Source organism: Lynx rufus, unplaced genomic scaffold, assembly GCF_022079265.1.
Source record: "Lynx rufus isolate CCGP_SWC_20201006 ecotype Redwood Valley unplaced genomic scaffold, mLynRuf1.p SCAF_16, whole genome shotgun sequence".
In the NCBI taxonomy this organism is placed as follows: domain Eukaryota; kingdom Metazoa; phylum Chordata; class Mammalia; order Carnivora; family Felidae; genus Lynx; species Lynx rufus.
In genome coordinates, this window is record NW_025814830.1 from 57835777 (window position 1) to 57863121 (window position 27345).

A 27345-nucleotide genomic window follows, 5' to 3' on the forward strand; every position below is an offset into this window, starting at 1 on the left:
CAGATATTTATGGGGTGCCAGCTACTCGTCGGTGCTTCGCTGGCCATGGAGGGGAGGCACGAGGAGAGGCAAAGGCGGCGCCCACACCCCTGGCCTGTAAGCAAAGATTTGCAGATTGTGGCTAATACTATGGAGAACCCATGTGGGTGGGGTTGGGCGGGAGTGTAACGGCGAGGCCGGAGTGGGGCGCGGGTGGGGGATGGGAGGTAGGGAGGTGGGAGCGGGCAGCCAGGGCGCCCCGGGAAGGCAGGCAGGATCCGGGCGCGTCGAGAACCGCACACACACGCCCCTGGAATGCGTCCCTGTGTCAAGTTCTTTGTGCGCACTATCTCATTAATTCTCCCAGAGATCCAAAGAAGACGGTGTCCTGTTTTTCCAGGCGCAGACGTTGAGCACAGAGAGGGTAGGTAAGCTGACCAAGGCTGCACAGCCAGGCACTGGAAGCCAGAGGGTCCGAATTCAAGCCCAAAGACTGCACTTGTATAAAAACAAAACCAACCACAGAAGAGCATCAGGGAGAAAGAGTTTGTACCCAGCTGGGAGTGAGAAAGGCCCGCAGAGGAGGGAGGTGGGTATGAACTTGGTGTTTGCAGGACAGGCACCCTCTCGAAGGCAGGTGGTCCATACAGTTTCAGCCACTCGAGGAAGGCCCTCGCTGCCCAGCCCAACTCCAGTCACAGGGAGCCCACAGCCTTTGAGACTGTCAGTCCCCGAGGCTGGCTAATGGTTCCCATTGTTCTTTAGTTTGCAAAACAAGTGAGAACAAAAACTGCAGTTTGCAACCTTCTAAAATGATTTCGTGACCCTGTAGAACCAGCCCTTGCTGTGAGCCACTGGCCTCCATGTGACCCCAAAAGGCAGAGATTTGGCTTTCCAGGGACAAAACTGAGTTCTAGGATGGGTGGTGGGGCCATAAGCAAGCCAGTGAGTGCCCTGGGAAGTTGGGACAGGGGATAGGTACTGGCTGTTCAGAGTGAGCTGGGGTGGCAGATGGTATTTTCTCAAAATGGTCACATTGGTATTTAAAAAAAATTTTTTTTTGATGTTTTTAGTTATTTTTGAGAGAGAGAGAGAGAGAGAGAGAGAGAGAGCATGAGAGGGAGAGGGGCTGAGAGAGAGGGAGACACAGAATTCGAAGCAGGCTCCAGGCTCCGAGATGTCAGCACAGAGCCCGACGTGGGGCTCGAACTCACAGACCGCGAGTGAGATCATGACCTGAGCTGAAGTCGGACGCTCAACCGACTGAGCCACTCAGGCACCCCCAGATTGGTATTTCTGATTCCATTTCCAGAACCTTTCCACTCCCCTCAAGACACTCCCTCACCTATACTTTTCCTGCTTGAACCTGGGCAAGCCTTGTGACTGCTCTGGCCAATAGAGTGTGGCAGAAATGATGCCATGTGACTTCTAAAGTTGGGTCATAAGGGAGATTCACCTGTCCCTCAGAAGACCCCCTGGAACCTGGCCACCTTATGTGAGGAATTCCAGGCCACTCAAGACGCCAATGTGTGTGTTCTGGCCAGCAATAGCCAGTAGACCGGACTTAAGTCCTCAGGCCATGGGGCAGACATGAGACCCGCCTTTGAGCCAGCCCTCTGGGGGTGTTCTGTGGAGCTGAGGTGAGCTGTCCCCCACTGAGTCTTGGCCGAGCTGTAGACTCATGAGCAAAACCGATATTGTTACTGTATCAAGCCATTACTTTTGGGGATAACCTGTTTTGCAGCCACAGTAACTGTAATGGCAATTGTTTAATAATTTTCCCTATTTGAGAGATGGGTAGGTGGGTACAGAGGGGGTCTTGTCTAAGGCATTCCAGCTGGTGACCAGCAGGTGATCTGATTCCAGAGCCAGTGTTTATTTATTTTGAGCTTTTCATTAAGAACATTTTTAAACAAAAGGAGAGAGAATAGCACAATTAACCTGCTTGTGCCCAACACCCAGACTCAGCAGTTACTAACTCATGGCTGATCATGTTTCCTCTCTACTATCAGTTACCTCCCTTCATTGCTGGATTTTTTTGAAGCAAATCCTACACATTATATAATTTCATTTGTAAATACTTCACTATTTATCTCTAAATGAGAGTCCGGTCTTCTCAAGTCCTCTGTTATCTTTTTTTTTAAAGCTTATTTATGTAATTTGAAAGAGAGAGAGAGGGAGGGACAGGGAGGGAGAGGGAGGGAGGGAGACAGAGAGAGAACAAGCAGGGGAGGGGCAGAGAAAGAGGGAGAGAGAGAATTCCAAGCAGGCTCCTGTTGTCAGTACGGAGCTCGGCACGGGGCTCGATCCCACGAACCATGAGATCATGACCTGAGCTGAAATCAAGAGTCAGACACTTAACTGACCGAGCCCCCCAGGTGTCGCTGAAGTATTCTATTACCTTAACATCCAGGCATCTGTTGAGTTGACGTAGTGGTCTGCACTTGATCTTAGCCAAAAGGCCGAGAAGCGATGATGATGTAGTGGTCTGAAGCAGTTTACCTAACTGACCAAGTCAGCAGGCATGAGGAAGAGGCAGACATTAGACATTATGGTCAGGGGGTTTGTCTATGTTAACATTGGCTCTGTGATTTTGCCGGAAACTCAGATGCCATTTATCTGGGTTTCGGAGCTGCACAGCTTGATGCTGAATAAAAGTATCTTGAGCCACACATGTGAAGAAAAGGCTCTTTTCTAAGAATCTGAACTCAAATCCAATATGAAAAGCACAGGTCACTGTGGGCCTGTCAGGAGCCCAGGGAGTTGTCAGCCAGGGCTCTCTGTGGAACTATTCATCTCTGCAATCCATACTGATAAACTAAGCGATGCTGCTGCTTTTGACAAATGAATTCCCTGTCTCGTTATCCTGAGCTCACCTTCTTTTTCTTGCCCTTTTTGCTGAAAGGAATTCTTGTTAATGCATTTATTTAATTCAGAACTCCCAGACTTCTAAAGCAAAAAAGCCAATCAGCATGAGGCACCTAGCATATTGGGTCTGCCAAAGTAAGTGTTAAATAACAATAATTACCCCTCCGTGTTACCCAGCTGCACTGTCTGGCCCGCCAAATTCCCTCTGGGAGGCCCTGGCATTGGGGGAGGAGGCCCCTATCAGGCCAGTGGTGTAGGCACAGGGACGTGACCAGACCTCACAAAGGCCTCAGGGCCTGCTATAAATAAATCATGGCTCTGTGCAAGGTGGGTCCTTCCAATTGGCTGCTCCAGTCCGAGAGCAGTCATGGCTTCTGTGGGTAAACCAGCAAGCCCTTCAGGGTCCTCACTGTGGCTCTCAGATCACTGCCTGTGTGTGTGTGCCTGGGGCCTAAGCAAGCCCAGCTAAGGAGGCATCTTCTTCCTTGGGTGGGATTGGCAGATCCCTTCTTCATTACTCACACTTTGTCCCCAGTGCAACTCTCCAGGGCGAAAAAATTCTGGAATCTTCTCCATCCCCAAACAGATGGGAACATATGACCTGCTGCAAAATCACTAGTTAGGAAGATGTTAAAGGAGAGGGTGTACAAACAAAGAGGACAAATGGTGTGTAAAGATGGGCACTTGCTTATGACACATTCTTAGTCTTCTGATTGACAGGGAGTGATACACGTGGGCAACAGGGTGGTGGCGGGGGTTGGAAATTCACCTGCAAAATCATATAATGATTTGCAGTTTTCAGAGCAAGGGGTTGGGAAAGGAACCTCCTAAGGCTTTTTCTGCAGTGCCTGTCTGGAAACCCCTGGCAGAGGTTTCTAGTTTTTCCTCACCATGAGGACCGGGGGCCACAGAGGAGGCCTCCTCTGGCAGAGCAGTTTATTTTTGAGGAGACACTTGCCGACTTCAAAACTTTGGAGCTAGCTGGAAAATACTTTTCTTTCCTATTTTTGTTTTGTTCTGATGGTTTGCGGAAACCCAGCTACCTTCCACCCTCACCGCGGCAGCTGGTGGGAGGAATTTTCAAAGGTGGGAGGGGGTGTGGCCCAGGGGCGTAACCTCGGCCCAAATTTGAATCCGATTTGCATAGCGTCTGGGAGCCTTGGGCGGCTGATCTGTCTTTCCTTGCGGTCTCCCTCCTTCGTTGAAGGCACTCTTACTGAACACCTGGTATGTACTGTTGTTCTAGGCGCTGTAGGTAAGAAGTGGACGAAACAGTTCCTCCCCCTCCGGGGAGCTTAAGTTCTAGTCGGGGAGACACGCAAAAAACACCATAATCCCCCAACGAAATGCGCTTAGGAGCTTCGGGAAGATCCAGAGTGAGGTTGACACCAGGCCGCCGCAGGACCTACTCGACTCGGGCAACCCCGGGTTCCGCCCAGCGCGAGTTGCTAGGAGCTCGCCTCCGCGGCGGCGAGGGACTGTACCGGCCGGCCGAGTCTCGCGAGGATCTTCGAGGTTTCGCGCGGGACCGCCCATCGGTTGCCGGGAGACGCTGCGGCCTCCGTCGGGCGGGCGCCTCTGTCTGCAGGTCGCGGCGGGAATCCACCGCGAGAGCCATGGTGAGGAGGCGCGGGGTACCCGGCTAGGGTCCCTGAGGGGGCCAGGGGCTCCTCGGTTAGACAGTCCTGCGCGCAGAGAGACCCCTGGATGGGGAGGCCTGGGGTCCCGGGACCTGTGCGCACTGAGACCCCAAGAGTGGGCAGGCTTGGAGCTCTGGGTTCCTGGAATTGAGGCCTTGGTGCTCTCCTGGCGTTCCCATGAGGAGAGCGTGGGGCGCTACGCATGCCGCATCCCTCATCCCGCACGCACGTTGAGCTGATAGATCTGGGATCTCCAGGCTCCTGTGCTCACCGCCCCCCTCCCCCAACCCCCGCGCCGAGATCCAGGGTTTGATGTGCAAGCCGTCCAGAAAACAGAACCTGGGACAAAAAGATTTCCCATTTGTTATGGAAGTCTCAGTCCTCCGATCCTTGGGCCCTAGGGTCTGACATTATAGGGTCCCATGGAGCACAGTCGGGGTCAGGGGACACCCTAGGACGGCCAGTCTCTGGGATGGAGAGTGAGGCATACCGCAGTGGCTGGAGTTCCCGCTACAGCAAGGAGTACTGGACAGAGCCCCAGGATACAGGAACCGCTGTTTCCTTGGAGAACCCCGTGGGAGGCAGGCCTGTCCGAGCAAGACGGGGAGCTCACCGCCTCTCCAGTTCTTCCTCCTGCCTCTCTCCTGTATTGGGGCCCTCAGCTGCCCTGGCACCCATGGTATAGACGCGTTCAGTAGCGCATTTTCTGGGATGTAGCCCGCGGGCCATCAGCTGGCGGGGAGAATGCCTCTCCAAGTCCCTGCAGTTGGCTGTGAATTGCCAAGTAGTGGTGAACCTTTGGGACCTTCTGATGGGGTGGACTTCTCGAAGGAGGAAAGATTTTAGTGGATGGGTCTTTTAAAATCAGCTGGAAAAGATCGCTAAAATACTTATGTGTATCACTAGCTTGTGGGAATATGGGTGATTTTCCTATTCACTTTTTGCTTTTCTGTGTTTTCCGAGATATCCACGTAAAACTTTTTTGTAATCGTAAACATGTTACAGAGGCGTGTAGACATGCATGTACACACATGAAAACATTAATAGGGACGTTTAGACACACAGATATGTTACAGAAACATGTAGATTCATGCACATGCAAAAGCATGGGTCACAGAGTTGGGAGAAGTCTAGGCATAAAGACAGGGATTTGGAAATTCAGTACCTGCTTGAGTGGCCCTTGAGAGGTGAGTGGAGGTGGGAGGTTTCTCTCATCTTGTCAAAGTTGTTAAAAGCAAGTGACGCTAAGAGCAGGTCCGTGTGGTGAACCATTTATAGCACACCCGTGGCGAGTGCTGTCTGCTTCAGCTCCTGACAAGGCTTCTTTCAAGGATTTTATTTATGTATTTATTTTAATGTTTAAAATTAATTAATAATAAATAATGTTTATTTACTTGTTTGTTTATTTGTTTAAATGTTTGTTTTTGAGAGAGAAAGAGAGACAGAGCGCGAGCGGGGACGGGGCAGAGAGAGAGGGAGACACAGAATCCGAAGCAGGCTCCAGGCTCTGAGCTGTCAGCACAGAGCCCGACGCGGCGCTCGAACCCACGAACCGCGAGATCATGACTGAGCTGAACTGGGGTGCTTCACCGACTGAGCTACCCACATACCCCAAAGATTTTTTTTTTAAGTTTATTTATTTTGAGGGAGAGACAGCGGGAGCAGAAGAGGGGCAGAGAGAGAGAGAGAGGGAGAGAGAGAATTTAGAGCCTGACGTGGGGCTTGATCCCACAAACTGAGATCATGACCTGAGCTGAAATCAAGAGACGCTTAACTGACTGAGCTACCCAGGCGCCTCTGATTCTCTGAAGGAGTTTTATATTTGGAAGAAAAGAAGCCTTCTGTTACCACCTGTGATCATTGCTATGGAGACATTTCTCCTTAGACTTATTGAACAGTTTCTTGCAGGTTTCTCTATGGTGGTGACCAAGCATTATAGCCAACATAGTAACATTTGGCAGTGTGGTATCGGGGTTTGTCCTGGCCAAGCACATTTTGCATCTACACCAAGGAGGTCTCTGCCACGTACCAAGGAATGGATTTGGAATGAGTTCCCCGTCCCTTCCTTTCTGAGGGAGAAAATGTTCTCTTCTAAAAAGGAAGATTTTTTTTCCTTGTTTCTCCAGAGGTGTCAACAGAGAAATGTGTGGGTGGTGAAGGGTGGGGAAACCTTAGGGCGGAGTGATGTGCTCCAGGTGGGGCATGAGACAGTGAGCAGTAGGACAGAGGTACCACGACAGGTATTCCTCTTCCGGTGAGCCCGGGAATTAATCAGAGCCAGGCCTCCCTGTCTTACCCGATCATCTCTTCTTTAATCAAAGGCGCCCAAGAAGAAAGGGAAGAAAGGGAAAACCAAAGCTACCCCGATTGTTGACGGGCTTGCTCCGGAGGACATGAGCAAGGAGCAGGTGAGCAATTAGGTCGGGATGGGACTGGCGAGTGTCGTTCGAAGTTGTCTCTGGCTGTTTGTCTTTCTGAACTTCTTCTTTTTTTTTTTTTTAATTTTTTTTTTAACGTTTATTTATTTTTGAGACAGAGAGAGACAGAGCATGAACGGGGGAGGGGCAGAGAGAGAGGGAGACACAGAATCGGAAGCAGGCTCCAGGCTCCGAGCCATCAGCCCAGAGCCCGACGCGGGGCTCGAACTCACGGACCGCGAGATCGTGACCTGGCTGAAGTCGGACGCTTAACCGACTGCGCCACCCAGGCGCCCCTTTCTGAACTTCTTACAGACTGTTGCCCACTGCCTCCTCGCCCACCTCCCCTCAGTGTGCTCCTGCACTCGTGTCCAAACCAAGATGACACCTCTTCCCATTTCCATACTTTTCGTCGGCTCCAAAACTCTCAAGCACAGTACAGTTTAAAAAAGGCATCAGTACACTGACGACGTTTTTAAATAGGGTGGTAGCAATTTGGAAGGAAATGATTTTCCAAAATAAAAACTATTTTTAGTTTTCTGTATATCCTTTCAGTCTTATCCTTTTATGCACCTGATGCTTACTGAGCTGTTATATGCATATATAATATTGTTTATTTTATTTGCATTAAACAGTAGGAATTATTTTAAGCCACTTACCCATTTTGACGACATTAAGGACCAGAGAACGTAATTATCTAATTATAATTCCAGTGAAAAACTGCAGCACGTGGTGAACCATGAGAGCAGGTGTGGTGGCCCCTGCAGCCTTTGTGTTGGTGACTGACCCGTGAGTGAGTGTCTGCTATAGGCCTCTTGAGGGTCCCATGTCAGCTTGTGGGTTGGTGTTAATAACTCCCTTGATAGTTTTAAGACATAAATACAAAGGAGACAGGGACAGTGACATGAGCTGAAGTTGATGAGCTGGACAGAGGCCCTTGTACACTAGTGAAGGTTGCTTTATTTTACATGCGGGGGAGCCTCAAGCCATTTAAGGAGATGGTGATGGGTTCCGGTTTGTGTTTTGGAGAGAGGGTGGGGCTGCTGTGTGTGGAATGGACGGCACATCACATTGCCATCAGTTGAGCTGTTTCTCGTCTCCCTGTTTACTTCTTGTCCCCGTGGATACAGAACTGTGACACAGCAGTGGTTAGGTTGCACGTGTGGGCACTGACACCTCAGAACTGTCTAGGGTCCGGGCAGGGGTGAGGGACTGGGGACAGCTGCAGTCAGTTCACTGGATGGTTACCTTGGGGGCACTGGGCTCCAGTGTGGTCTGTTTTCTGCTTTTCAAAGAGAAGCTAGAAATCTGGATATTTATAAGAAACCTAAATATTGAGGGAAATCTAAGACTGTGAGTCAATCGAACTAGGTAGGAGCCTGGTTTAGGCTATCTGTTTGAGTCTAGATACGAAAGGTCTGTGCCATGAGGACACTGTCATCTGCTGAACCCCTCATCAGACCCCCATGGGGAGGCAAGCCCCACCCAGGTTCCTCACCACAGAGCTCTGGCTGCCCCTCCTTGGGGGCTTGTTATCTTGGCCTTCTCTCTTCTTAAAGTTTTTAATTCATTTTATTTATTTATTTTTACTTTTATCTTCTAATGTTTTATTTCTTCTTGAGAGAGAGAAAGTATGAGCAGTGTAGGGGCAGAGGGAGACGGGGACAAAGGATCTGACAAAGGATTTGCTGAGAGCAGAGAACGCGATGTAGGGTTCGAACCCATGAACCATGAGCTCATGACCTGAGCTGAACTCAGACGCTTAAGCAACCGAGCCACCCAGGCGCCCCTCTCTCTCTTTTTAAAAAATGTTTATTTATTTGTGGGGGAGAGGGGCGGAAGGAGAGAGTGGGAGAGAATTCCAAGTGGGCTCTACTTTCAGTGCAGACCGTGTGCATGACCCTGGGGTCAGGGCCTGAGCCGCCATCAAGAGTCGGACGCTCAACCGACTGAGCCACTCAAGCGCACCTTGGCCTTCTCTTGAAGTGAGAAGTGTGGTTTCCCTGTGGGGAGTGGGGTTATCAGGAGAGAAAAACTTGACAGTGAGTAGCCTGAAGTTGTGCTCCGAAGATGACTAATTCTTGTTGGAGATGAAATTCCCAAGAAAGCCAAGAGCCAGCCCCACGTAAAAAAAAAAAAAAAAAAAAAAATTAACCTATTTGGAGATTTGCAGTGGGCTTCAGACAAAACCTTTTTGACTGTTAGGGGTTCTTCTGGGTTTGTATATTTTTTTTGCTTAACATACCTTTAAAGGTGAGCGTTTGTTTGTTTGTTTGTTTATTTATTTAAAGTTTTATGTACTTATTTTGAGAGAGAGCAAGGGAGGGGCAGAGAGAGAGGGGGAGAGAGAGAATCCCAAGCAGGCTCTGTGCTGACAGTGCAGATACGGGGCTTTAACTCTCGAACTGTGAGATCGTGACCTGAGCTGAAGTCAAGTCGGATGTTTAACTGAGCCACCCAGGCACCACCAGAAGGTGAATGTTTTTTAATTTAGCCTCGTTTTGTTAACGTGTGTACATGCTGCTCCATCATTTTCATATTTATGTGTCTTTGGGCCATATAACCTTTTAGTAGATTTACTCTGATTTCTCAGCCATTTCCCTATTTAAAATCATCTCAGATTACTTCCTTTAAACTTTTCTTGCTGTTGTAATAATGGTGTGGCTAATGTCTTTGAGCAGATAACTCTTGTATTTTTTGGTTCTTTTTTTTTTTTTTTTTTTTTTTAATTTTTAATGTTTATTTACTTTTGAGAGAAAGAGAGCACGAGCAGGAGAGGGGCAGAGGGAGAGGGAGACACAGAATCGGGGGCAGGCTCCAGGCTCCGGGCTGTCAGCACAGAGCCCGACGCGGGGCTGGAACTCACAAACCGTGAGACCATGACCGGAGCCGAAGTCAGACGCCCAACTGACTGAGCCACCCAGGCGCCCCAACTCTTGTGTTCTTCTGAGGAATTCCTCTAGTATAAATTCCTGGGAATGGATGAAAAGATACAGTCATATTTTGATTATTGGTTACATTGAAGGTACTTCTGCTATTTTCTGAATTATGTCCTGTCCTCGGGACCTTTCTAGCATCATATTTTAACATCTCACTTTTAGTTTTTACTTGTTTTTAGGTGAGAACGGCCTTTCTCTCTTCTTCGCAGTGGGCGGGGTGGGGGAGGGCCCTGCTGGGCCTCACGGCTGCGCTCTGCCCGGCAGGTGGAGGAGCATGTCAGCCGTGTCCGCGAGGAGCTGGACCGTGAGCGTGAGGAGCGCAACTACTTCCAGTTGGAGCGGGACAAGATCCATACCTTCTGGGAGATCACGCGGAGGCAGCTGGAGGAGAAGAAGGCCGAGCTGCGGAACAAGGACCGGGAAATGGAGGAGGCTGAGGAGAGGCACCAGGTTGAGATCAAGGTAAATGCAGCTGGCCTGCCCGTCCCTGCTGGGCATACCGTATGGCACAGAAGAACGGGGCTCGAGCAGGGGGGCATTTTGTTGCTTGCTTTGGGGTCACAGCCCTTTGTATCCTTTACACTGGGAAATGAAGGTTTGTTGTTTTTTTAAGTTTATTTATTTTCAGAGAGAGAGAGAGAGAGAGAGAGAGAGAGAGAGAATGAGTGGGGGAAGGGCAGAGAGAGAGAGAGAACGAGTGGGGGAAGGGCAGAGAGAGGGGGAGAGAGAGAATCCCAAGCAGGCTTCATGCTCATCGCAGAGCCTGACATGGGAGATCGTGACATGAACTGAAATCAAGAGTGGGACACTTAGGAGCGCCTGGGTGGCTCGGTCGGGTGAGCGACCAACTTCAGCTCAAGTCATGATCTCAAGGTTTGTGAGTTCGAGCCCCGCATCGGGCTCTGTGCTGACAGCTCGTAGCCTGGAACCTGCTTCCGATTCTGTGTCTCCCTCTCTCTCTGCCCCTCCCCGACTCATGCCCTGTCTCTCTCTGTCTCAGAAATAAATAAACATTAAAAAAAAAAAAAAAAAGAGTTGGACACTTAACTGACTGAGCCACTCATGAAATACTCATGAAAGTATTTTTTATAAAAGGGTATGTGCACGGGGCACCTGGGTGGCTCAGTCGGTTAGGCGTCTGACTTTGGCTCAGGTCATGATCTCCTGGTTCGTGAGTTCAAGCCCCACATCGGGATCTCTGCTGTCAGCTTGGAGCCCATTTCAGATCCTCTGTCCCCCTGTCTGCTTCTCCCCAACTTGTGCGCTCTCTCTCTCTCTCTCTCTCTCAAAAATAAATAAAACATTAAAAGAAAAAACAGGATATGTGCCTGCAGGTGAGCATGCACGGGCAGGTGAGCAGGCGAGTGTGCGTGTGCCGCGGTGTGGGTGAGAGTGTGCAGGGAAGCAAGCGGTGCTCTCGCTGCCTGCAGGTGTACAAGCAGAAGGTGAAGCACCTGCTGTACGAGCATCAGAACAACCTGACAGAGATGAAGGCTGAGGGTGCCGTGGTCATGAAGCTGGCCCAGAGGGAGCACTGCGCACAGGAGGGTGCGCTGCGCAAGGACATGCGGGCGCTGAAGGTGGAGCTCAAGGAGCAGGAGCTGGCCAACGAGGTGGTGGTGAAGAACCTGCGGCTGGTAGGTGTGAGGGCCGCCAGTGCCTGACTGGCTGCTGGGGACCGTGAACTCCCGATTAGTCAACTTACCTGGGAATTCATATTTTGCTTAGAAGCTTCCTGCATTTTGGGAATTAGTTGAACTATTTAAGAAAAAGACAAATCCCATTTGGGGGCCAAGTACAGAATTTTATTTCAGATCTGAGCAACAAATGGACTTCCCAAGGGGAAAATCCAGCCTAGGGTCCTCTTCATGTGCTGCTGACACCTGACACCTGGCTGCTTTCCCAGGGAGTCTGTCAGGTGCATTTAGAAACATACAGAACCGGGGCGCCCGGGTGGCTCAGTCGGTTGAGCGTCCGACTTCGGCTCAGGTCATGATCTCGAGTTTGTGAGTTCGAGCCCTGTGCCGGGCTCTGTGCTGACAGCTCAGAGCCTGGAGCCTGCTTCAGATTCTGTGTCTCCCTCTCTCTCTTCCCCTCCCCTGCTCGTGCTCTGTCTCTCTTTCAAAAATAAACAAACATTAAAAAAAAAAAAAAGAAACCTATGCAACCATTAACATGTCTGGTATGCCAGCCTCTCCGTGGCCATGGCAGTTTGTCATGCAAGCTGGGTTCATAAGCACCTGGCTAACTTTTTGGTCCTTTCTGAGTGAGGCTTGGGGGTTCCAGGTGGAGGTTGAGATTCATTTGCCTGGTGCCCATAAGGTGCCAAGCCCTGTTCTGATCTCTGGGGACATATAGGGAACAGGACTGAGAGAATGACTGCCCACGTGTGGTTGACAGTCCAGGAAGGAGACAAAAGACAGAACGAAGTGTTGGATACGTGGAGCACGTCCACAGGCATAAACGCTGTGGGGAGAGCAGTGCGGGGAAGAGGATGCAGTGGGTTGAGGGTAGGGTTGTATTCTTCTCCAAGGAATTCTGGGAGTGTCTCATTGAGAAGGTGACATTTGGGCAAAGGCTGGAAGGCGGTGGGGCTGAGCCAGGCTTAGGGAGACCAGGTCTGGAGAAGGCACAGGGGATGGGCTGTTGTGGAGGCCCAGAGGAGCAAGGGGCAAGGTGGCTGGGCAGGTAGGTCAGAGCTTGTCGGCGTCAAAAGCCACAGTCAGGACCCAGCTGTTGACCTGGGTTTAGTTGGGGGAACTTTGGAGGTTTTGGGCAGAGGGAAGATGTGTCTGACTTTGGTTTTCTAAGGTTCTTCTTGGCCGTGGGTTCGGAAGACTTTGTCAATACGTTTGCCTCATGCTGGAGGCACCGCAGCCTCAACTAAGAAAAGACTTTGCAGTGGAGGCTGACGGTGAAGTCTTGGACCTATAAGAATAGTCTGGTCTTTGCTGACAGACAGATTTCCGGTGAATTTGGTGATGTGAGGCTGTGTGCTTACCTGAGGCCTGGATATGGAGTAGTTATGTGGTCAGAATTCCCCTTTGTGCAAAAGTACTATCCTATAAAAAATAATTAAATTTTCTATTCAAAACCTCTCTATATAACTGTGAAAATAATTGTGAATGCTGCTCTAAGTCACAGTTGAAGCAGGCCGTCAGGCATCTGGAGAGAACCTGCAGCTCCGTGTAGACATGGCCCGTGCTCTCCGACCTGTGGGCAAGCTGAGTGAGGGGCCGAGCACGGTCAGTGTTTAGCACGTCTGTTAACATTTGGTCATTAACCAAGGAAAGTGAATTATGAAACACGGAAGTTACCAAAACCACGTTATTCTGAGCATGGTCCAAGAGCTCGGAGATGAGGGGAACCCAGCACCCTCCAGAAACAGCGCAGAGTTTCCGGAGTTGGATTTTCCATACCACCGAGGAGCAGGGCCAGCCCCAGGGAGAGGCTTCTGTGTGTGTCTGTCACCTAGTAACGGCCTGCTTCTCTGCCTTTGCAGAAGCACAGCGAGGAGGTCACCAAGATGCGGAATGACTTCGAGAGGCAAGTGCGAGGTCAGTTCCTTACGTGCGTCCTGTCAGAAGGAAATTTACCTCTGGGGCCTGCTCACCCAGGGCGCAGAAACCAGGTTAAAATGGCCTAGACACGCAGAGAGAAAATGTAGTTTCCAAGGCTGACGGATTGCCCAGAATCCCGAAACAACTTACTTCCACGCAAGTTGGGGAGGCTGTGATTACCACCTACGTCCCTACTCCTGGCACAAATCAGCAGTTTGAGGCACGTGGCAGTTATTGTCTTGTGGGCAGTATTCTTAGAATAGTCTTTTCATGGCTTCTGGCCCGAGGAGGCTCCCGTTTGAGAAGTCTGTCGGGTTCACTAATAAAGCTCTAGAGTCGGCCTGGATGACCACCGAGCCGTGGGATCAGCTGACACTTGGTTTTGGGAACCCTAACCCTGGGATTGATTATCAATGCCTGCTACAGGCAAAGGAAGGCAGACAGTGGTGTGTGTGTGCTGAATATGTCATCTGTGAGCCTCAGCAGAGAGAGGTCCACTCAAACCCGTCCTGTGCTTTGCCCGCTCTTGTGTGCACAGCCTTCATCCCGGTGGATGTTCCTGGGCCGTGTTTAGAAGTCCCATCTATTCTTTTTTTTTTTTTTTTAATGTTTAGTTTTTGAGAGAGCATGAGCAGAGGTGGGGCAGAGAGAGACAGAGGGAGAGAGAGGATCTCAAGCAGGCTCCATGCTATCAGAGCAGAGCCGGACATGGGGCTCGAACCCATGAAACAAGAGATCATGACCCGAGCCGAAATCGAGAGTCGGACGCTCAACCTACTGAGCTGCCCAGGTGCCCATAGGTTCCATCTATTCTGATAGACACTGGGCCACCTGTTCCTCTGCTAAGCTGCCCTATATGTGCTTCTGCCTTTCAGAAATTGAGGCCAAGTATGATAAAAAAATGAAGATGCTTAGGGATGAACTTGACCTGAGGAGAAAGACTGAGATCCACGAGGTGGAGGAGAGAAAGAACGGCCAGATCAACATGCTGATGCAGCGGCATGAAGAAGCCTTTACGGACATCAAGAACTACTACAACGACATCACCCTCAATAACCTGGCTCTCATCAACTCCCTCAAGGTGCTGCGCTAGGGCCGGCTGGGCCGGGGGCCCCAGACACTAGGTCTCCACCCCGTCGGGCCCATTACTCTCCTTCTAAAGATGTTTGATGGTGCCCCTCTGTCCTTGTTTGAATTCATAATGGAGCCTCTCCACACCTGTGGCTGGCGGCAGCCAGGATGTTGCCCTGACTGTAGCGTAGGTGGGGCTCGTGAAAAGGACACATTCGACAGGTGGAAGCTTCATGTGGAACTGTAGTGGGAGCCCCAGCGTGGCTGCACAGGTGGTGTCATCACCACGCAAGTGCTGGCAGGGACAGAGTTCCCACGGTGGGGAATGCCCCTCGGGTCCTGGAAAAGTGTAATCTCAATTTGTGTGGAAGCAGCCTTCCTAGAAGATTCAGAATAAGTGAAGACTGCAAAATTACTCCGTGTTTATACACAGAACAGGTCTTCAGGACCGTCCTTGGTGGGCAGGAGGGCTCCTGGCTCTGCCCTCTGAAGACCTCGGCTCTGCCTGCCGAACCCCTGCCGCACCCCTGCCGTACTTGTGCCAACAGGAGCAGTTGGAGGACATGCGCAAGAAGGAAGGTCACCTCGAGAGGGAGATGATGGAGGTGTCCGCGCAGAACAAGCGCCTGACAGACCCTCTCCAGAAGGCTCGGGATGACGTGACTGAGATGCAGAAGAAGCTCGGGAACTATGAGAGGGACAGACAGACCCTGGTTGTGAGTTTCTGCCTGACTGTGCCTCCCTCCTTGCACTTCCTCCTGGGCTAGGAGAGGAGAGACATCAGCAAGGTGTCTCCTGGGTCCCAGAGCAGGGTCGGCCTTTAGGGCAGGACTGGGGGGCTGAATCTCAGCTTCTCTGACTGGTGTCCTCCATGGACAGGATGTTAAGCTGGTGCACATTCTGGGCAATAGGTGTTTCCACCAGCCTGCTGCGGGGGGCGCTCAGCTGCTTGTGTCCTTGAGCCAGTCCTTCGTTCATTCGTTCGTTCCTTCATTCATTCTATCAATCTCTACACTGAGGATGGGGCTCGAATTGACAGCCCTGATCCAGAGACACCAGGTGCCCCTGAGGCAGCTCTCTTCCACAATTATTTTTGGCCTTGCCATCCCCCGGGAGCCTGCATTACGTGGACGCCTGGTCCTGAACACTTTGTCCTCCACCTTTCATTTTCTCTCCAGCGCACAAAAGCACGTTTGAAGGTTGCCGAGAAAGAGCTAAAGGACCTGCAGTGGGAACACGAGGTGCTGGAGCAGCGATTTCTCAAGGTGAGCAGATGCCAGGCCGGCATCCCAGGGACCTCCAGTCAGGGAGAGACCCTTCCTGTAACCCTGGCTCGGCCATTGATTTCAGGAAGCCTTAAAACCGCGGCTGGGTTTCTAGGTTCGAAAGCTGGGAGTCCTGTTGTCCACTTCTCACGCTCTGCAGCCTTATGAGGCAAAACCCTGTGGTACATTCTAGAGAAGGCCCAGGGTCTCACAGAGCAGGTGCCCTGCTGGGAGACCATCACCCCCAATTCTCTTTCCCCCCGGCTCACCTCTGAAGCACGTGAAGGGTATGTGGCCCTTGCATCGAGGGTCTTTTCCATGTATGTACATGTGTTTAAGTAGTAAACTGTCGGGCACACATTGTAAAGAAGTCCTGGAGCCCTGCCGTCTGTGAGTGAAAATGAGAGGGCCCTCCTGCTGTGCAGTGCTGGTTCTCACGAGTGGTAGCAGCTCCTTGAGTTTTGTGCAGACTTCTTCCTGTGCACCCTTATGTACGGGTGGCTTCATGCCTGAAGAACGCTGTGCTTTTTTTTTTTTTTTAACCTCACCTTGATTGTGCTGTCTCCAGATTGTACACACAGAACGGTCATGTTCGGCTCTGTGCCAGAACGCTCCATTTAAAAAAAAACTTTTTTTTTTACATTTATTTATTTTTTGAGAGACATAGAGAGACAGAGCACAAGTTGGGGAGGGGCAGAGAGAGAAGGAGACACAGAATCCGAAGCAGGCTCCGGGCTCCAAGCTGTCAGCACAGAGCCTGATGCGGGGCTCGAACTCCCAAACTGTGAGATCATGACCTGAGCTGAAGTCGGCCGCTTAACCCAGTGAGCCACCCAGGCGCCCCAGAAGGCTCCATTTGTTATGCAGCCACTTCCCCTGGAGAGGTGTCTTTGTTTTCGTCCTTTGCGGTTACAAACCACTGCCACTGTCCTCCTTTTAAGTTTACCTTTGTGCAGGGGTGAGCATCTCTTTTAAATTTTTTTTTTTTTTTCAACGTTTATTTATTTTTGGGACAGAGAGAGACAGAGCATGAACGGGGGAGGGTCAGAGAGAGAGGGAGACACAGAATCGGAAACAGGCTCCAGGCTCCGAGCCATCAGCCCAGAGCCCGACGCGGGGCTCGAACCCACGGACCGCGAGATCGTGACCTGGCTGAAGTCGGACGCTTAACCGACTGCGCCACCCAGGCGCCCCGAAGCATCTCTTTTAAAGTCAGTCCCTAGCAGTGGCTTGTTGGGCCAAAAGGTTTGTGTTCCGAATTTGGGTAGAGGCTGCACAGAGCGTTGTTCTGAGTTATGACTCTGCCCAAAGCACCCAAGGGGCCACTTCCTGCCTGAACCAGATGTCACTAATTCAAAACTTGCTGATGTGATCGGGTGGAAGATGTCTCGTTGAATGTGCTTTTCTGAGGTACCCCGTGAGTGGCACACATGCCAGGCAGAGCAGTTCCGTCTTTGTAAACTTTGGTTAATTCAGGTTTTGTTCCTTTTCTCGCCTGATTGAGATTCATGCTCACAGACAGTGATTATGGAATGGTCCAGATTCCTCAGGTACATCCCATCATCCCATCAGATCTAGAGTCACCTTCTTCAGAGATGCCTCTGAGGGTCCTGCAGGCTGCTGGCCGGCCAGGAGAAGGACCCTTGAGTCACCAGTGAGATGTGCCCTGCGCCCCCCCGTCCCCCCCGCCCCCGCCATTGCTGGCTAAGGGGGTGTGCATTTGGGGAGGAGGAAATGGAGGCTGACTGCAGAGGCTTGTGTTGGAGCCTGTGCACTTTGCCCCCTTCTCTTCTGTTTGAGTGTCGTTCGTGGTATGTGCCAAAGTCAGTGTTTCCTGAGAAAACCAAGCGTGTCGATGTGTCAGCAGATTTTGAAGACCAAAGGGATGGACTGATTGAAGTGAATCGAGGGAAAACTGTACAGTAAGGAGAAGGAGAAGGTGCTACAGGTTTGAGCATAACCCTCTTCTCTTCTTAGCTGTAAGACATGTTGTTTTTTTTTTTTAATTTTTTTGAATGTTTATTTATTTTTGAGACAGAGAGAGACAGAGCATGAACAGGGGAGGGGCAGAGAGAGAGGGAGACACAGAATCGGAAGCAGGCTCCGGGCTCTGAGCCATCGGCCCAGAGCCCGACGCGGGGCTCGAACTCACGGACCGCGAGATCGTGACCTGAGCTGAAGTCGGACGCTTAACCGACTGAGCCACCCAGGCGCCCCAAGACATGTTTTTAAACACGTAGAGAACATTCTGGAAGGAGTTACATCATGGATTCACATGGAGGCCTCTGGGAAGTTGGGTTAAGGGGCGTTCACGTTTTATACTTACACACAGTCTTGATTTTTCTTTAAGGTGCTCAGTTAAAGGAAAAAGAATCGGAAGATGAAAAAGAACACTTCTATTTATTGACAGGCTGGTCTCCAGATGTGCCTCGTGGGGCATGTTCTAGGATCCAGGGCTGGCAGAGGGAGTGGATGGATCCCCACGGGCCCCACTCCCAAGCATTGCTTGCTGGAGTTTGATGCCTTGGATGTGACGTAGGGGTGATCAGGGACATGACTTTCCTGAGCCTCCTGAACAAACCCAGGGCCCCAGCCTCTCTGTGGGGCTTCTCCAGCTCTAACGAGGGTGCCTTCCTACCTCCTGAAACAGCTTAGTAGACGAGGGTCCAGTTAGTGTTTCCTCCTGCTTTCCACAGTGTGGATGGCTGCAGCCCTTTAATCCCGTCACAGAGAGTGGGTGTGGCGGCAGTGTAAATGACACCCAGCCCCCCCATCCGTGGGTGGGCCCTGGTGAATGGAGTTCACTCGGCAGAAGTGGTATGTTCTGGCCCAGGGAAGAGGCGGGAGGGGGCTTCTGACCAGTGAGATGCTTCCGGGGGAGGTGGCCTCTTTGTCCACTGCAGCCTGTCCCTTGCAGGTACAGCAGGAGCGAGATGAGCTGTACAGGAAGTTCACCGCGGCCATCCTGGAGGTGCAGCAGAAGGTGGGCTTCAAGAACCTGGTTCTGGAGCGGAAGCTGCAGGCGCTGAGCGCTGCTGTGGAGAAGAAAGAGGTGCAGATTAATGAGGTGCTGGCGGCCTCCAACCTGGACCCTGCTGCCCTGACCCTTGTGTCCCGCAAGCTGGAGGTAGGCCCCAGGCGGGCTCCTGGGGGGGTGCTGGGCTGGAGCCTCACGTCCTTGCCCCCCAGTAGGTGTCCTGAGCTTGGGTTGGGGGTCGCTTGTTTCGTGTGTTTGTGTCCAGCCTCCGTCATTCCGGTGGGGACCCTCAGGTGGTGTTGGGAGGGTCATGGGTTTCCTGTGGCCTGAGCATAGATGGGGCTGCAGATGTCTGCTCACAGGCCCGTGTGTGCCATCAGACTCCCCAGGTTCTCTGTTACTGGCTTTGCTCAGGTCTGAGGAAAGGACTCTTCCGGAGTCCCCTCCTTAACCTCTCAGCCCTTCTGGCCCTGAGCCCACTGCCCGTCCAGTTCTCGAGATGGGTTTAGTTCAGCCTATCAGGCCCTGGGTTTCTCAAGCTGCTGTGGGCCGGCGCTCCTCGGGAATTTGGCAGCAAACCTAGAGACGGGCCTGGGGGACAGTCGGGCCCATGAGCTCTCAGCTGAGACTACTGCCACAGTCTGCCTGGGTTGCTTTGATGTCCGGATGTAGGCCGTGGGCAGTTAGGACGGGGAAATGCAGGGCCGTGGGTGCCCCTTTGTGGTGGCGGGTGCTGTGGCAGGGTTCCCAGAGGGAGTTATGTCTGAGCAAAGGCCACGAGTTCACAGTTCCTCGTGGTGCTCCTCTATGCTGGAACCATCTTGGGCACTGGGGACAGCAGTAAACAAGACAGATGGGGCCCGGGTGCCCATGGGCTGGTGGGGCCAGCTGAGGAGCCCTGGCAATAGCTGCCAGCTTTGGCTCAGCGAGCAAAAGCCTGACAGCACCTGGCAGGCCGTCTTGCCTGGAGCCGGGCCTTGTGTCTCTGTTCCCTGGGCCTAGTTGGGGCACGTCACAGAAAGAACGGGTGAGGCTGGACAAGGGGTCTCTGGGCTGCCGCGGGAGTGCGGCTGTGCAGGGGTCCTGGCCACCTGGGTGACCTACTGTAGCTGCCAGGCCTGAGACAGCCCCAGGTGCAGTGCCCTTGGGTGCCTGGGAGACAGACGCGGGTGTGCATGGCCCCAGAGAACGCAGCTGGTCTGCATGTCTTTATGGAGAGGCCCAGTGAGGAGAGGCCAGCTTGTCCCAGAGGTGGATCCTTCCAGGATAGACGGTGCCTGTGTGTGTCTGCTTTTCCTTCATGGAGAAACCGATCTTCGGAGTTAGGGGCTGCTGACTGCTTCGGTTTGCGCAAGCATGTTTCATCCTGAGAAATGGCACACATAGCATTTAAAAAAAAATGTTTTATTTATTTATTTTGAGAGAGAGAGAGCGAGAGAGAGCGAGAGCGAGCAGAGGAGGGGCAGAGAGAGAGGGAGAGACAGAGAATCCCAAGCCGGCTCTGCACTGACAGTGCCGGAGCCTGATGCTGGGCTCGAACCCACGAACCGTGAGACCATGACCTGAGCCCAAACCAAGAGTCAGACGCTTAACTGACTGAGTCACCCAGGTGTCCCTACACAGGTAGCATTTTTTAGGTGATTTGTCCCTGTGTAGTTCAGCTGAACATAAACCCCCCTTTGCTCACATGACACCCAGGCCCTGAGGATTAACTCTGTGTCAGGCCACTTCATGTTTATGTAAAGCATCCTGCACTGGCCTACTGCCCACCTGGCCTTGACCTTAAGCTTGCAGCTCCCACTTGGTTGTATCCTTGTGAGCCCCTTGCTGCTGCTTGGGTGTTGGGGGGAGTGCAGGGCTGAGGCGAAGGGAGCAGAGCCAGAGGGATGGGGGTGATTCTCACGTTGTTGGCTGTGCCCCTGGGCTTGGGGCTGGTAAGGAAACATGGAAGGTCCTGGGTGGGGCAGACTGGATCAGAGAGAACCCTCTGGGAAGGTGGGAGGTGAGCTGGCACTGAGTAGGGGTGAAGGACTTATTGCTGGTGGAGAAGTGCTGAGGAGTCCAACGTTATGTAGTGCCCATTTCTGGATGAGACCAGGTGCTGCTTTCGGGCAGCAGTGAGTCCTGGCTCAGGGGGTGGCAGGGCCAGGAGGGCCTGAGTCACTCAGGACAGGCTCTCAGGGCCTGTGGTGGTGCAGCCACATGGGAGGGGCCTAGTCTGGGCTGGCAGCACCATGGACTTGGGTCTGGGGGCCCATCTGTGTCCTTGTCCTTGTTTGTGTGTGAATCCCCGTGAACGCCGGCCGGCGGGGAGCGAGGGCCCTGTTAGAAAGGTCAGGACGGCTTTCCTGCCTCTACTTTTGGGAGGGGCAGCTGGTCTTGGAGCTGGATGAGGCTGTGTTGCCGGCACTCATGATGAAATCAGTCCGGTCCTCAGTGGTTGCTGCAGCTGGGCCTGTGGGCCAGGGTCACTGTGGGCCAGGTGGCAGCTCTTGCCTTTTCTGGACACTTCTCTGGCCAGGCAGGAACCCTCCAGGCAGCAGGTAGGGGTTCCAGGGGCCTTCCCTGGGCCGTGGTTGGCCCGGCTTCTCTAATCTCTTGTCCTCACTTCCCACCATCTGGACAGTCGCCATCTGGAGAGGCAGATGGTATTTTCCCTTTCTCCTCTGAAGACCTTTCTGTGTAGGCTGGCTGCGCCCTGTGTGGATGCACACCGTGATGGGGTCAGGCTGCCATTCCCTGGATGTCTGAGGTCCCCTGCTGGAGCTCCCAGACCCCTGCCAACCCCTGTCTACCTCAGCTCAAAGACAAGCTCTAACTCACATCCACCTTTCTCTCCTTAGAATGTTCTAGAATCAAAGAACAACACTATCAAGGACTTGCAGTATGAGTTGGCCCGGGTCTGCAAGGTATGAGGAGCCTCCTTGACCCTCTCTCAGGGCCCCACCCGATTTACACCTTGAGGCATACACAGCCTGAGGCTGTCTGGGCCTTCTAAGGGTCACTGTGTGTGTGGACTGGGTCTCTGATGCTGCCACGGGAGCGCGGTTGTGCTGGCATCCTGGCCACCCGGGAGACCTGTAGCTGCCAGGCTTGAGACAGCCCTGTCTCAGCTGTGGCCATGGTCCTGGTGTCCCTCACAGGGGCCTGCCCAGTGGATGTCTGCTAAATGAGGGCGCTCTGTCCCTGTCTCCCTGTTTGACCCTTTACTCTTGCTGACCTGGCCTCTGGGGTGACTGGATGGGCCTCCTTTGCTTCTTCTATGTAGGGGACAGTTACGAGTCTAAGCTTCTCTCCCTCCTTTGTAAGTCTGATGAAAGCTGCACCCCGTACCCACACCAAAGCCACCGGCAGTGTGGAGGCCTCCCGCTGTTGGGGAGTGGCAGGGAGTGCCTTGACCCTTCTGTTGTCTGCCTCATGAGCCCCAGAGGCCTGGGCCCTCTACCCAGTATTCACTCCTCTGTGGGTGAGCCCCCAGCTCTGCCTTGGCTTTGCCTGTGGGCAATGCAGACATAGCGCTGCCTACAGATACATTTACCTCGAGCAGCCACCCCGTGAGTGTGACTCAGATAAGCCCATAAACCTGCCGGTGGACATTGCATCCTGGTTCTACTGTGCACCCTGGGTTGTGGAACCCCAGGAGGGAGGCAATGCCTGTCACTGGCGCTGGGCTCCAGCGCCCGTGACCAGATCTCCCTGAGCCTTTCCTCAGCCCTGCCCATCTGGACACTTCCCTTATACGCTCTGGCATCCCCTGATACTTAGATCTACAAAATTAGAACCATCTACTGGTGTGTGCAGTTCTAAGGGAATGTATCTGATGGTCAGGAGGTCCGACCCCCAGAAAAAGGTGAGAGCCAGGACCTAGCCCCCAACTTCTGTCTGGAGCCCAGCCTGAGCTCACCCTTTAAATCTCAGCTCCAAGCATCAGCACCTTTTTCTTGATAATGGTGAGGATGAGGTCAGACCAGGCTCCAAGCATTTCCTGCCATTTCAATCCCTTGTAACCAATCCGATGCAATTAACTCTTTAAAAAGTATCCATTTTCCAGAGCAGGGAACAGGAACCTTGCCTGTGTTGGCCCCACCAGCACTGTTGCCCAGACCTTAGCCTTCCTGGGATCGGGGATGGAGGGCCGCCTGCACTCTCCACCCACAAGGCAGGGAGGGTCACATACACGTGGAAGGTCATGCCCGTGAGTCAGGGATGACCGATTTGAATGAGAAATGCCTGGCAAGGAGCCAGGAGCACGTTCAGACTCTAGTTCTGCTCTGAGTCTGTACCTCCTGCTTCAGTTTCCCCATCTGTGAAACAGGAATAACGGCAGCGTCTCCCATTGTGGGTTAGCTGAGTTATGTACGTGAAGGTGCTTATGATCAGGTGTGGTGTACCGTGAGCCGTTGGGAAAGGTTAGCTTTAAATGGTTTTCCTCCACCACCCTCCTGCACCCTCCCGAGCTGAGTAAGGCCTGGGCTGGAGTCACCCTCGGTGTGGCTCCGCCCCTCCCGATGCTGCTCTCACCCCACAGGCCCACGGTGACCTGCTGCGCACCTATGAGGCTAAGCTCCTGGCCTTCGGAATCCCTCTGGACAACGTGGGCTTCAAGCCTCTGGAGACGGCCGTGATTGGGCAGACGCTGGGCCAGGGTCCCGCGGGGCTCGTGGGCACCCCAACGTAGTGCCCGCCTGGGACTGCTCCCTGGATGACACTCCCTTTCACCAAGGACAGGAGCGGTTTGTCTTTCTATTTGTATCGTCTGCAAATGAAGTTTTTCTACATTTGCTGTGTGTCCTCTTGCCTGGCTACGTGGAGGAGAGGCACCTCCAGGACCCGTGGTACCCTGACCACTTCCTTCCCTGCCGCCCTCCTTCCCACCTCGGGCCAGGGCAGCACCAGCCGAGCCCAGGAACCGCAGCAGCCTTGCTGATGCCAGCACCGACTTTATTGATGCCTGAGACTCAGCGGCTACTGGAAATTGGGGGGCCAGAATCTCCCGCAGGGAGTGTGAACTGGTGCCCTCTGTTGAGGAGTCCCAGTGAGCTGTGGGGATGGGACTGATGCTCACAGGCCAGCAGTTGTCCAGAGGAGGCGATGGCGCAGCCACTAGCTTCCTCGATACGTGGTGTAGGACCACGGGCTCAGCAGCAGGGGCACATGGAACCTGTGGGTCTCGTTGGTGATGGTGAAAACGACCTGAGAAGCAGAGAGGGCACCGGGACAGAGTGAGGGTCCGGTGCAGCACACAGGCAGCCCAGACTGTGGACCAGGGGCAGAAGTTAAGTGGGGCTGGAGCCCCGAGGGCCAGATGAAGCCAGTGGAGAACTGGAAAATGGTGAGGGCTGCGGATGGGGCTGAATCCTCCCCCGGAGAAAGCCCTCGGCTTGGGGAACTCGAAGGATCCGCCCTGAACAGGGTCAGGTGAGTGCCTCTGTCCACAGGGGCTGAGTCACTTTTGGCCCTGCCCCACAGCTTTACCCAGGGACAGGGCAGGGATGGGTGTGTTGTGGTAAAATCCCTGGACACCTTTCTTCTGAGAGCTCAAAGCAGGTGAACTCACTGCTTGCCACCGCCCAGGGAGAGGTGGGACCAGCCTGCCCACTGCAGGAATCTTGGTGAATCACAGGCCTCCACCCCTCTGGCCCACCCCCGGCCCTCACCTCCACATACGGGTAGAAGCTCTCCTGCCCCCTCTTCTTCCAGTAGCCCTCAGTGTCAAAGGACAGCTTGTAGGTGCCTGCCTTCATCGGGCCTGGTGGCAGGAGCCCCGGGCAGCGGCCATCCGAGTCGGTGTAGCTGGGGAGAGTGGAGTCGGAGGGAGTGAGGAGTCACCCCTGCCTGGCTCTCCAGGGTCGGTCGGCCCATGGCCTCAGACGCCTCCACGACCTGAGTCACCGGGAATGCCCTGCAGCAGGCCACGTTCTAGGGCCTGGGGTCTGGAGCAGCTCGGGGACACCACTGCAGTGTCTTTTTAGGGAACTCCAGTACAGAGAAGCAGAAAAGGAAAAAAAAAATCTATTCCATGAGCAACAATCCCTTTATACTGGCATATATTTTTTCTAGATTTTCTCAATGCATAACTATGCTTATTCATAAACTTGGAAAAATACTCTAAAATGGATTATTCTATTCATACTGTTTGATAGCTTGCCCTTTTCATTTAATATATTCTGTGTGGCTTTCTGGATCAGTAACTGTCCCCAAACCCCCATCCTCATGGTGGCCTGTTTCCAGCTGTACCGAGTGTCTGAATGGAGGGTTCTGAGGGCCTGGCGCTTTGCTCACTGATTAGCCCCCAGTCACGTCTGGAAAGTTCTCCCATCGTTCCTGCCACCTGTGCTTTCAAGTTTCTGTGCTGTGACTGGAAGGAGCAGCATGTACCCACATAGTTTATGGGGGAGAAGTTGGGAATGGGTCTCTAGGACCCTGCGGGGGACTCCATATACTCCTTCGAGAACCTGGAACCCCAGCCTCTGCGAAGGGGCGGGAGATGAGCTCTCTGTCCTCAGGCCCTGAACCCTTGGGGCCCAGCCGTCCACTCCCACCACCAGAGGGAACCTGCCTCCTTCAGGAGACTCACAGGGCGGCCCCAGCGCTACAAGGCAGGGCCTGGGCTGGGCCTAATCCAGCGGAGCCTGGGGCAAGGGGCCAGGGCCTGCCGAGCGCCCACCTTTTTTGCTTGCCTCTCGCTGCCTTAGTCTCCGCGACTATAAAAGGGGTAATTATGGAGCCTGGCCACAGGCTGTAGTGAGAATAAGAACACAAGAAAAGTGTTCAGTGCACTGCCTGGCACAAGGTTACCTGTTAATCACGGGGACAGTGAGGCGTTCAGATGACACTTCAGGCCTCAGCCAACCCTGCCCTCAGGGAGAGGCAAGCCCTGGCTCCCGGCCCAGTAGGCACTGGGGCTGTGAGGCCGCACCAGTGTGTTCTTTGGCCCCAAGGCTGAGGGGACCATAGCACGGTGGTCAGCACTGCCATCCAGCCCACACTTCCTGGCTATCTGGACTCTCTGTGACCCTCAAGCCTACCTTTTTCTCAGCTCCGTCCACTGCTGGCCATGGTCCTCGAGCCTGGACAGACGGAGGCAGAGGCCCTGGGCTGGGAGCCCTGAGGCCGTGTCCAGCACATGCGTGGTCAGCGGGCTGCTGACCAGCTCCATGCCTCTGCCCTGAACCACGAGAGAGGGACAGGGATGAGCGTGTGGGGCCCAGCCCTGTGTCCGCACTGGCGTAGAGACCGCAGCCTCGGAGTAAACAGCCCCAGAGGACAGAGTCCCCAGCTGCCCCTGGACCCTGGAGGGGGCGGGGTTGGGCTGGAGTCGCTGAGTCAGCCACGTGAGGCTGTGGGGCTAACACACTGAAAAACATGCTGGTCTGACCCCCATTCCCCCACACTAGACCCTACTAGGGCCCCCTCCCCCCCGCCCAGCCACTGAAGGGCATCTCCACACACGGGCTTCCTTCTCCAGCCAGTCAGTGCGGGCAGGGGCTGGCCAGACCCCATCTCCTCGTTCTCCCAGAGCCCCTGGCTCATGCGCCACCTCGGACCTTAGCCCCCAGGCCGCGACGAGCCAGGAACCCAGCGTCCGGACCCGCCCCCTACCTCCGAGGAGCCCAGGTGTCGCTGGAGCGCCCGCAGTCGCGGAGCGGCCCCCGACCTCATGCCGGAGCCGCCCACGTCCACCACCCCTAGAACGGTGGTCCTGAGCGGTGGTCCTGGGACGCAGGTAACCTGCCCGAGTCCGCCCCTGCCCTCACCCTGGCCCCTCCCAGGACCCGAGGGCCACGTGTCGGGCCAAACCCAGGTGGGGGGCGCGGCGCGGTGGCGGGGAGGGCGGCTACACCTCGGTGTCCACCAGGGGTGTCCGAGGGGGCTTCGCTGCGGAGCTCTGGCGTGGCGACGGGGGCGCACAGACCTGCGGGGGCCGCGGAGGCTCCTCCCAGGGCCGGAAGTGAAGTTGAGGGCACCGGCGGGAGGTGGGGTTTGGGGCGGGGCGGGGCGGGGGGCGCGGGGGCGGAGGGGGGAGGGGCGTCCGTTCTGGGTCTGTTGCGCTGCAGGCGGGGCGGGGGCGGGACGAGTAGGTCCGGCGGAGATCAGCGTGGGCCGCGGGCTGCCCTGACTGCCCTGACTGCCCTGAGAGACCACGTGACGGTGCCTCAGTTTCCTGTCCGGTTCTGTAAAACCCTCGGCAGTAACTCCCAAGGCTGAGATGAGGCGAAGCTGTCTACCTGCCTCTCTCCCCTTACGCCCCTCTGGCCCCCCCACCTCTAGGGAGGCTCTGCACACTGACAGCTTAGGGCCTGGGAGAGAGGAGCAAGTGACAGAACTGAGCGGACGGGCACCAGTCCATCGCCATATTGAAGTTCTTGCACATAAAATATTTTATGTAACATAAGTAAGGGCACTCTATATTTAAAATCTGGAAAGGTCTACACCACCATGTTGGTTGACTGGTTGTGTTGCTCTAGGTAGGGAACCTTTTTCTTGCTGTCAAAGGGCATTTTCCAACTACTGGATGGTGAGCATGGACTGTGTGTAGGTTAAGAATCACACCCCTCCAAGTCAGGGAAGGAGACCCTCCTAGCAAAGGCTGGGAGTGTGCTGGTTACACCTACTTTGGAGTTAATTA

General features: G+C 53.7%; 2 protein-coding genes across 4 annotated transcripts; one reads left to right on the forward strand and one right to left on the reverse strand.

Moving 5' to 3' along the window:
• The first annotated feature begins 12 nt into the window (after window positions 1–12).
• On the forward strand, window positions 13–24900 carry GAS8 (growth arrest specific 8). 2 transcript variants are annotated; one of them, XM_047079004.1, is made up of 12 exons: window positions 13–96; window positions 4094–4466; window positions 6809–6895; window positions 10108–10305; window positions 11274–11480; window positions 13346–13400; window positions 14279–14484; window positions 15023–15190; window positions 15653–15739; window positions 18657–18866; window positions 21560–21625; window positions 23245–24900. In XM_047079004.1, exons 2-12 carry the CDS (start codon window positions 4194–4196, stop codon window positions 23392–23394), a joined length of 1707 nt encoding a protein of 568 aa, XP_046934960.1. In that variant the 5' UTR covers window positions 13–96; window positions 4094–4193; the 3' UTR covers window positions 23395–24900. The 2 variants fall into 2 exon arrangements, with proteins under 2 accessions (XP_046934960.1, XP_046934961.1); XM_047079005.1 differs by lacking the exons at window positions 13–96; window positions 4094–4466; window positions 6809–6895; window positions 10108–10305; window positions 13346–13400 and having other exon boundaries at window positions 11423–11480.
• Window positions 23641–26460, reverse strand: LOC124511605 (5-hydroxyisourate hydrolase-like). Of its 2 annotated transcripts, none has more exons than XM_047079006.1 (4): window positions 26319–26460; window positions 25745–25884; window positions 24374–24509; window positions 23641–23909 (listed from the first exon to the last, which is right to left on the reverse strand). In XM_047079006.1, the coding sequence occupies exons 1-4, from the start codon at window positions 26376–26378 to the stop codon at window positions 23820–23822; spliced, it is 426 nt and encodes a 141-aa protein (XP_046934962.1). In that variant the 5' UTR covers window positions 26379–26460; the 3' UTR covers window positions 23641–23819. The 2 variants fall into 2 exon arrangements, with proteins under 2 accessions (XP_046934962.1, XP_046934963.1); XM_047079007.1 differs by having other exon boundaries at window positions 23827–23909; window positions 24384–24509; window positions 26319–26399.
• Window positions 26461–27345: the final 885 nt, after the last annotated feature.

What these genes read in the sequence shown, in the direction of transcription:
- GAS8 (XM_047079004.1), top strand. Translation starts at nt 4,194, where the DNA reads ATGCGCTTAGGAGCTTCGGGAAGATCCAGAGTGAGGTTGACACCAGGC. An exon ending in AATCCACCGCGAGAGCCATG is followed by an intron (nt 4,467 to 6,808) that starts GTGAGGAGGCGC and finishes CTTTAATCAAAG; the next exon opens with GCGCCCAAGAAGAAAGGGAA. An exon ending in TTGTGTCCCGCAAGCTGGAG is followed by an intron (nt 18,867 to 21,559) that starts GTAGGCCCCAGG and finishes TTCTCTCCTTAG; the next exon opens with AATGTTCTAGAATCAAAGAA.
- LOC124511605 (XM_047079006.1), bottom strand. Translation starts at nt 26,378, where the DNA reads ATGAGGTCGGGGGCCGCTCCGCGACTGCGGGCGCTCCAGCGACACCTG. An exon ending in GACACCTGGGCTCCTCGGAG is followed by an intron (nt 25,885 to 26,318) that starts GTAGGGGGCGGG and finishes CTCGTGGTTCAG; the next exon opens with GGCAGAGGCATGGAGCTGGT. An exon ending in GCTTCTACCCGTATGTGGAG is followed by an intron (nt 23,910 to 24,373) that starts GTGAGGGCCGGG and finishes TCTGCTTCTCAG; the next exon opens with GTCGTTTTCACCATCACCAA.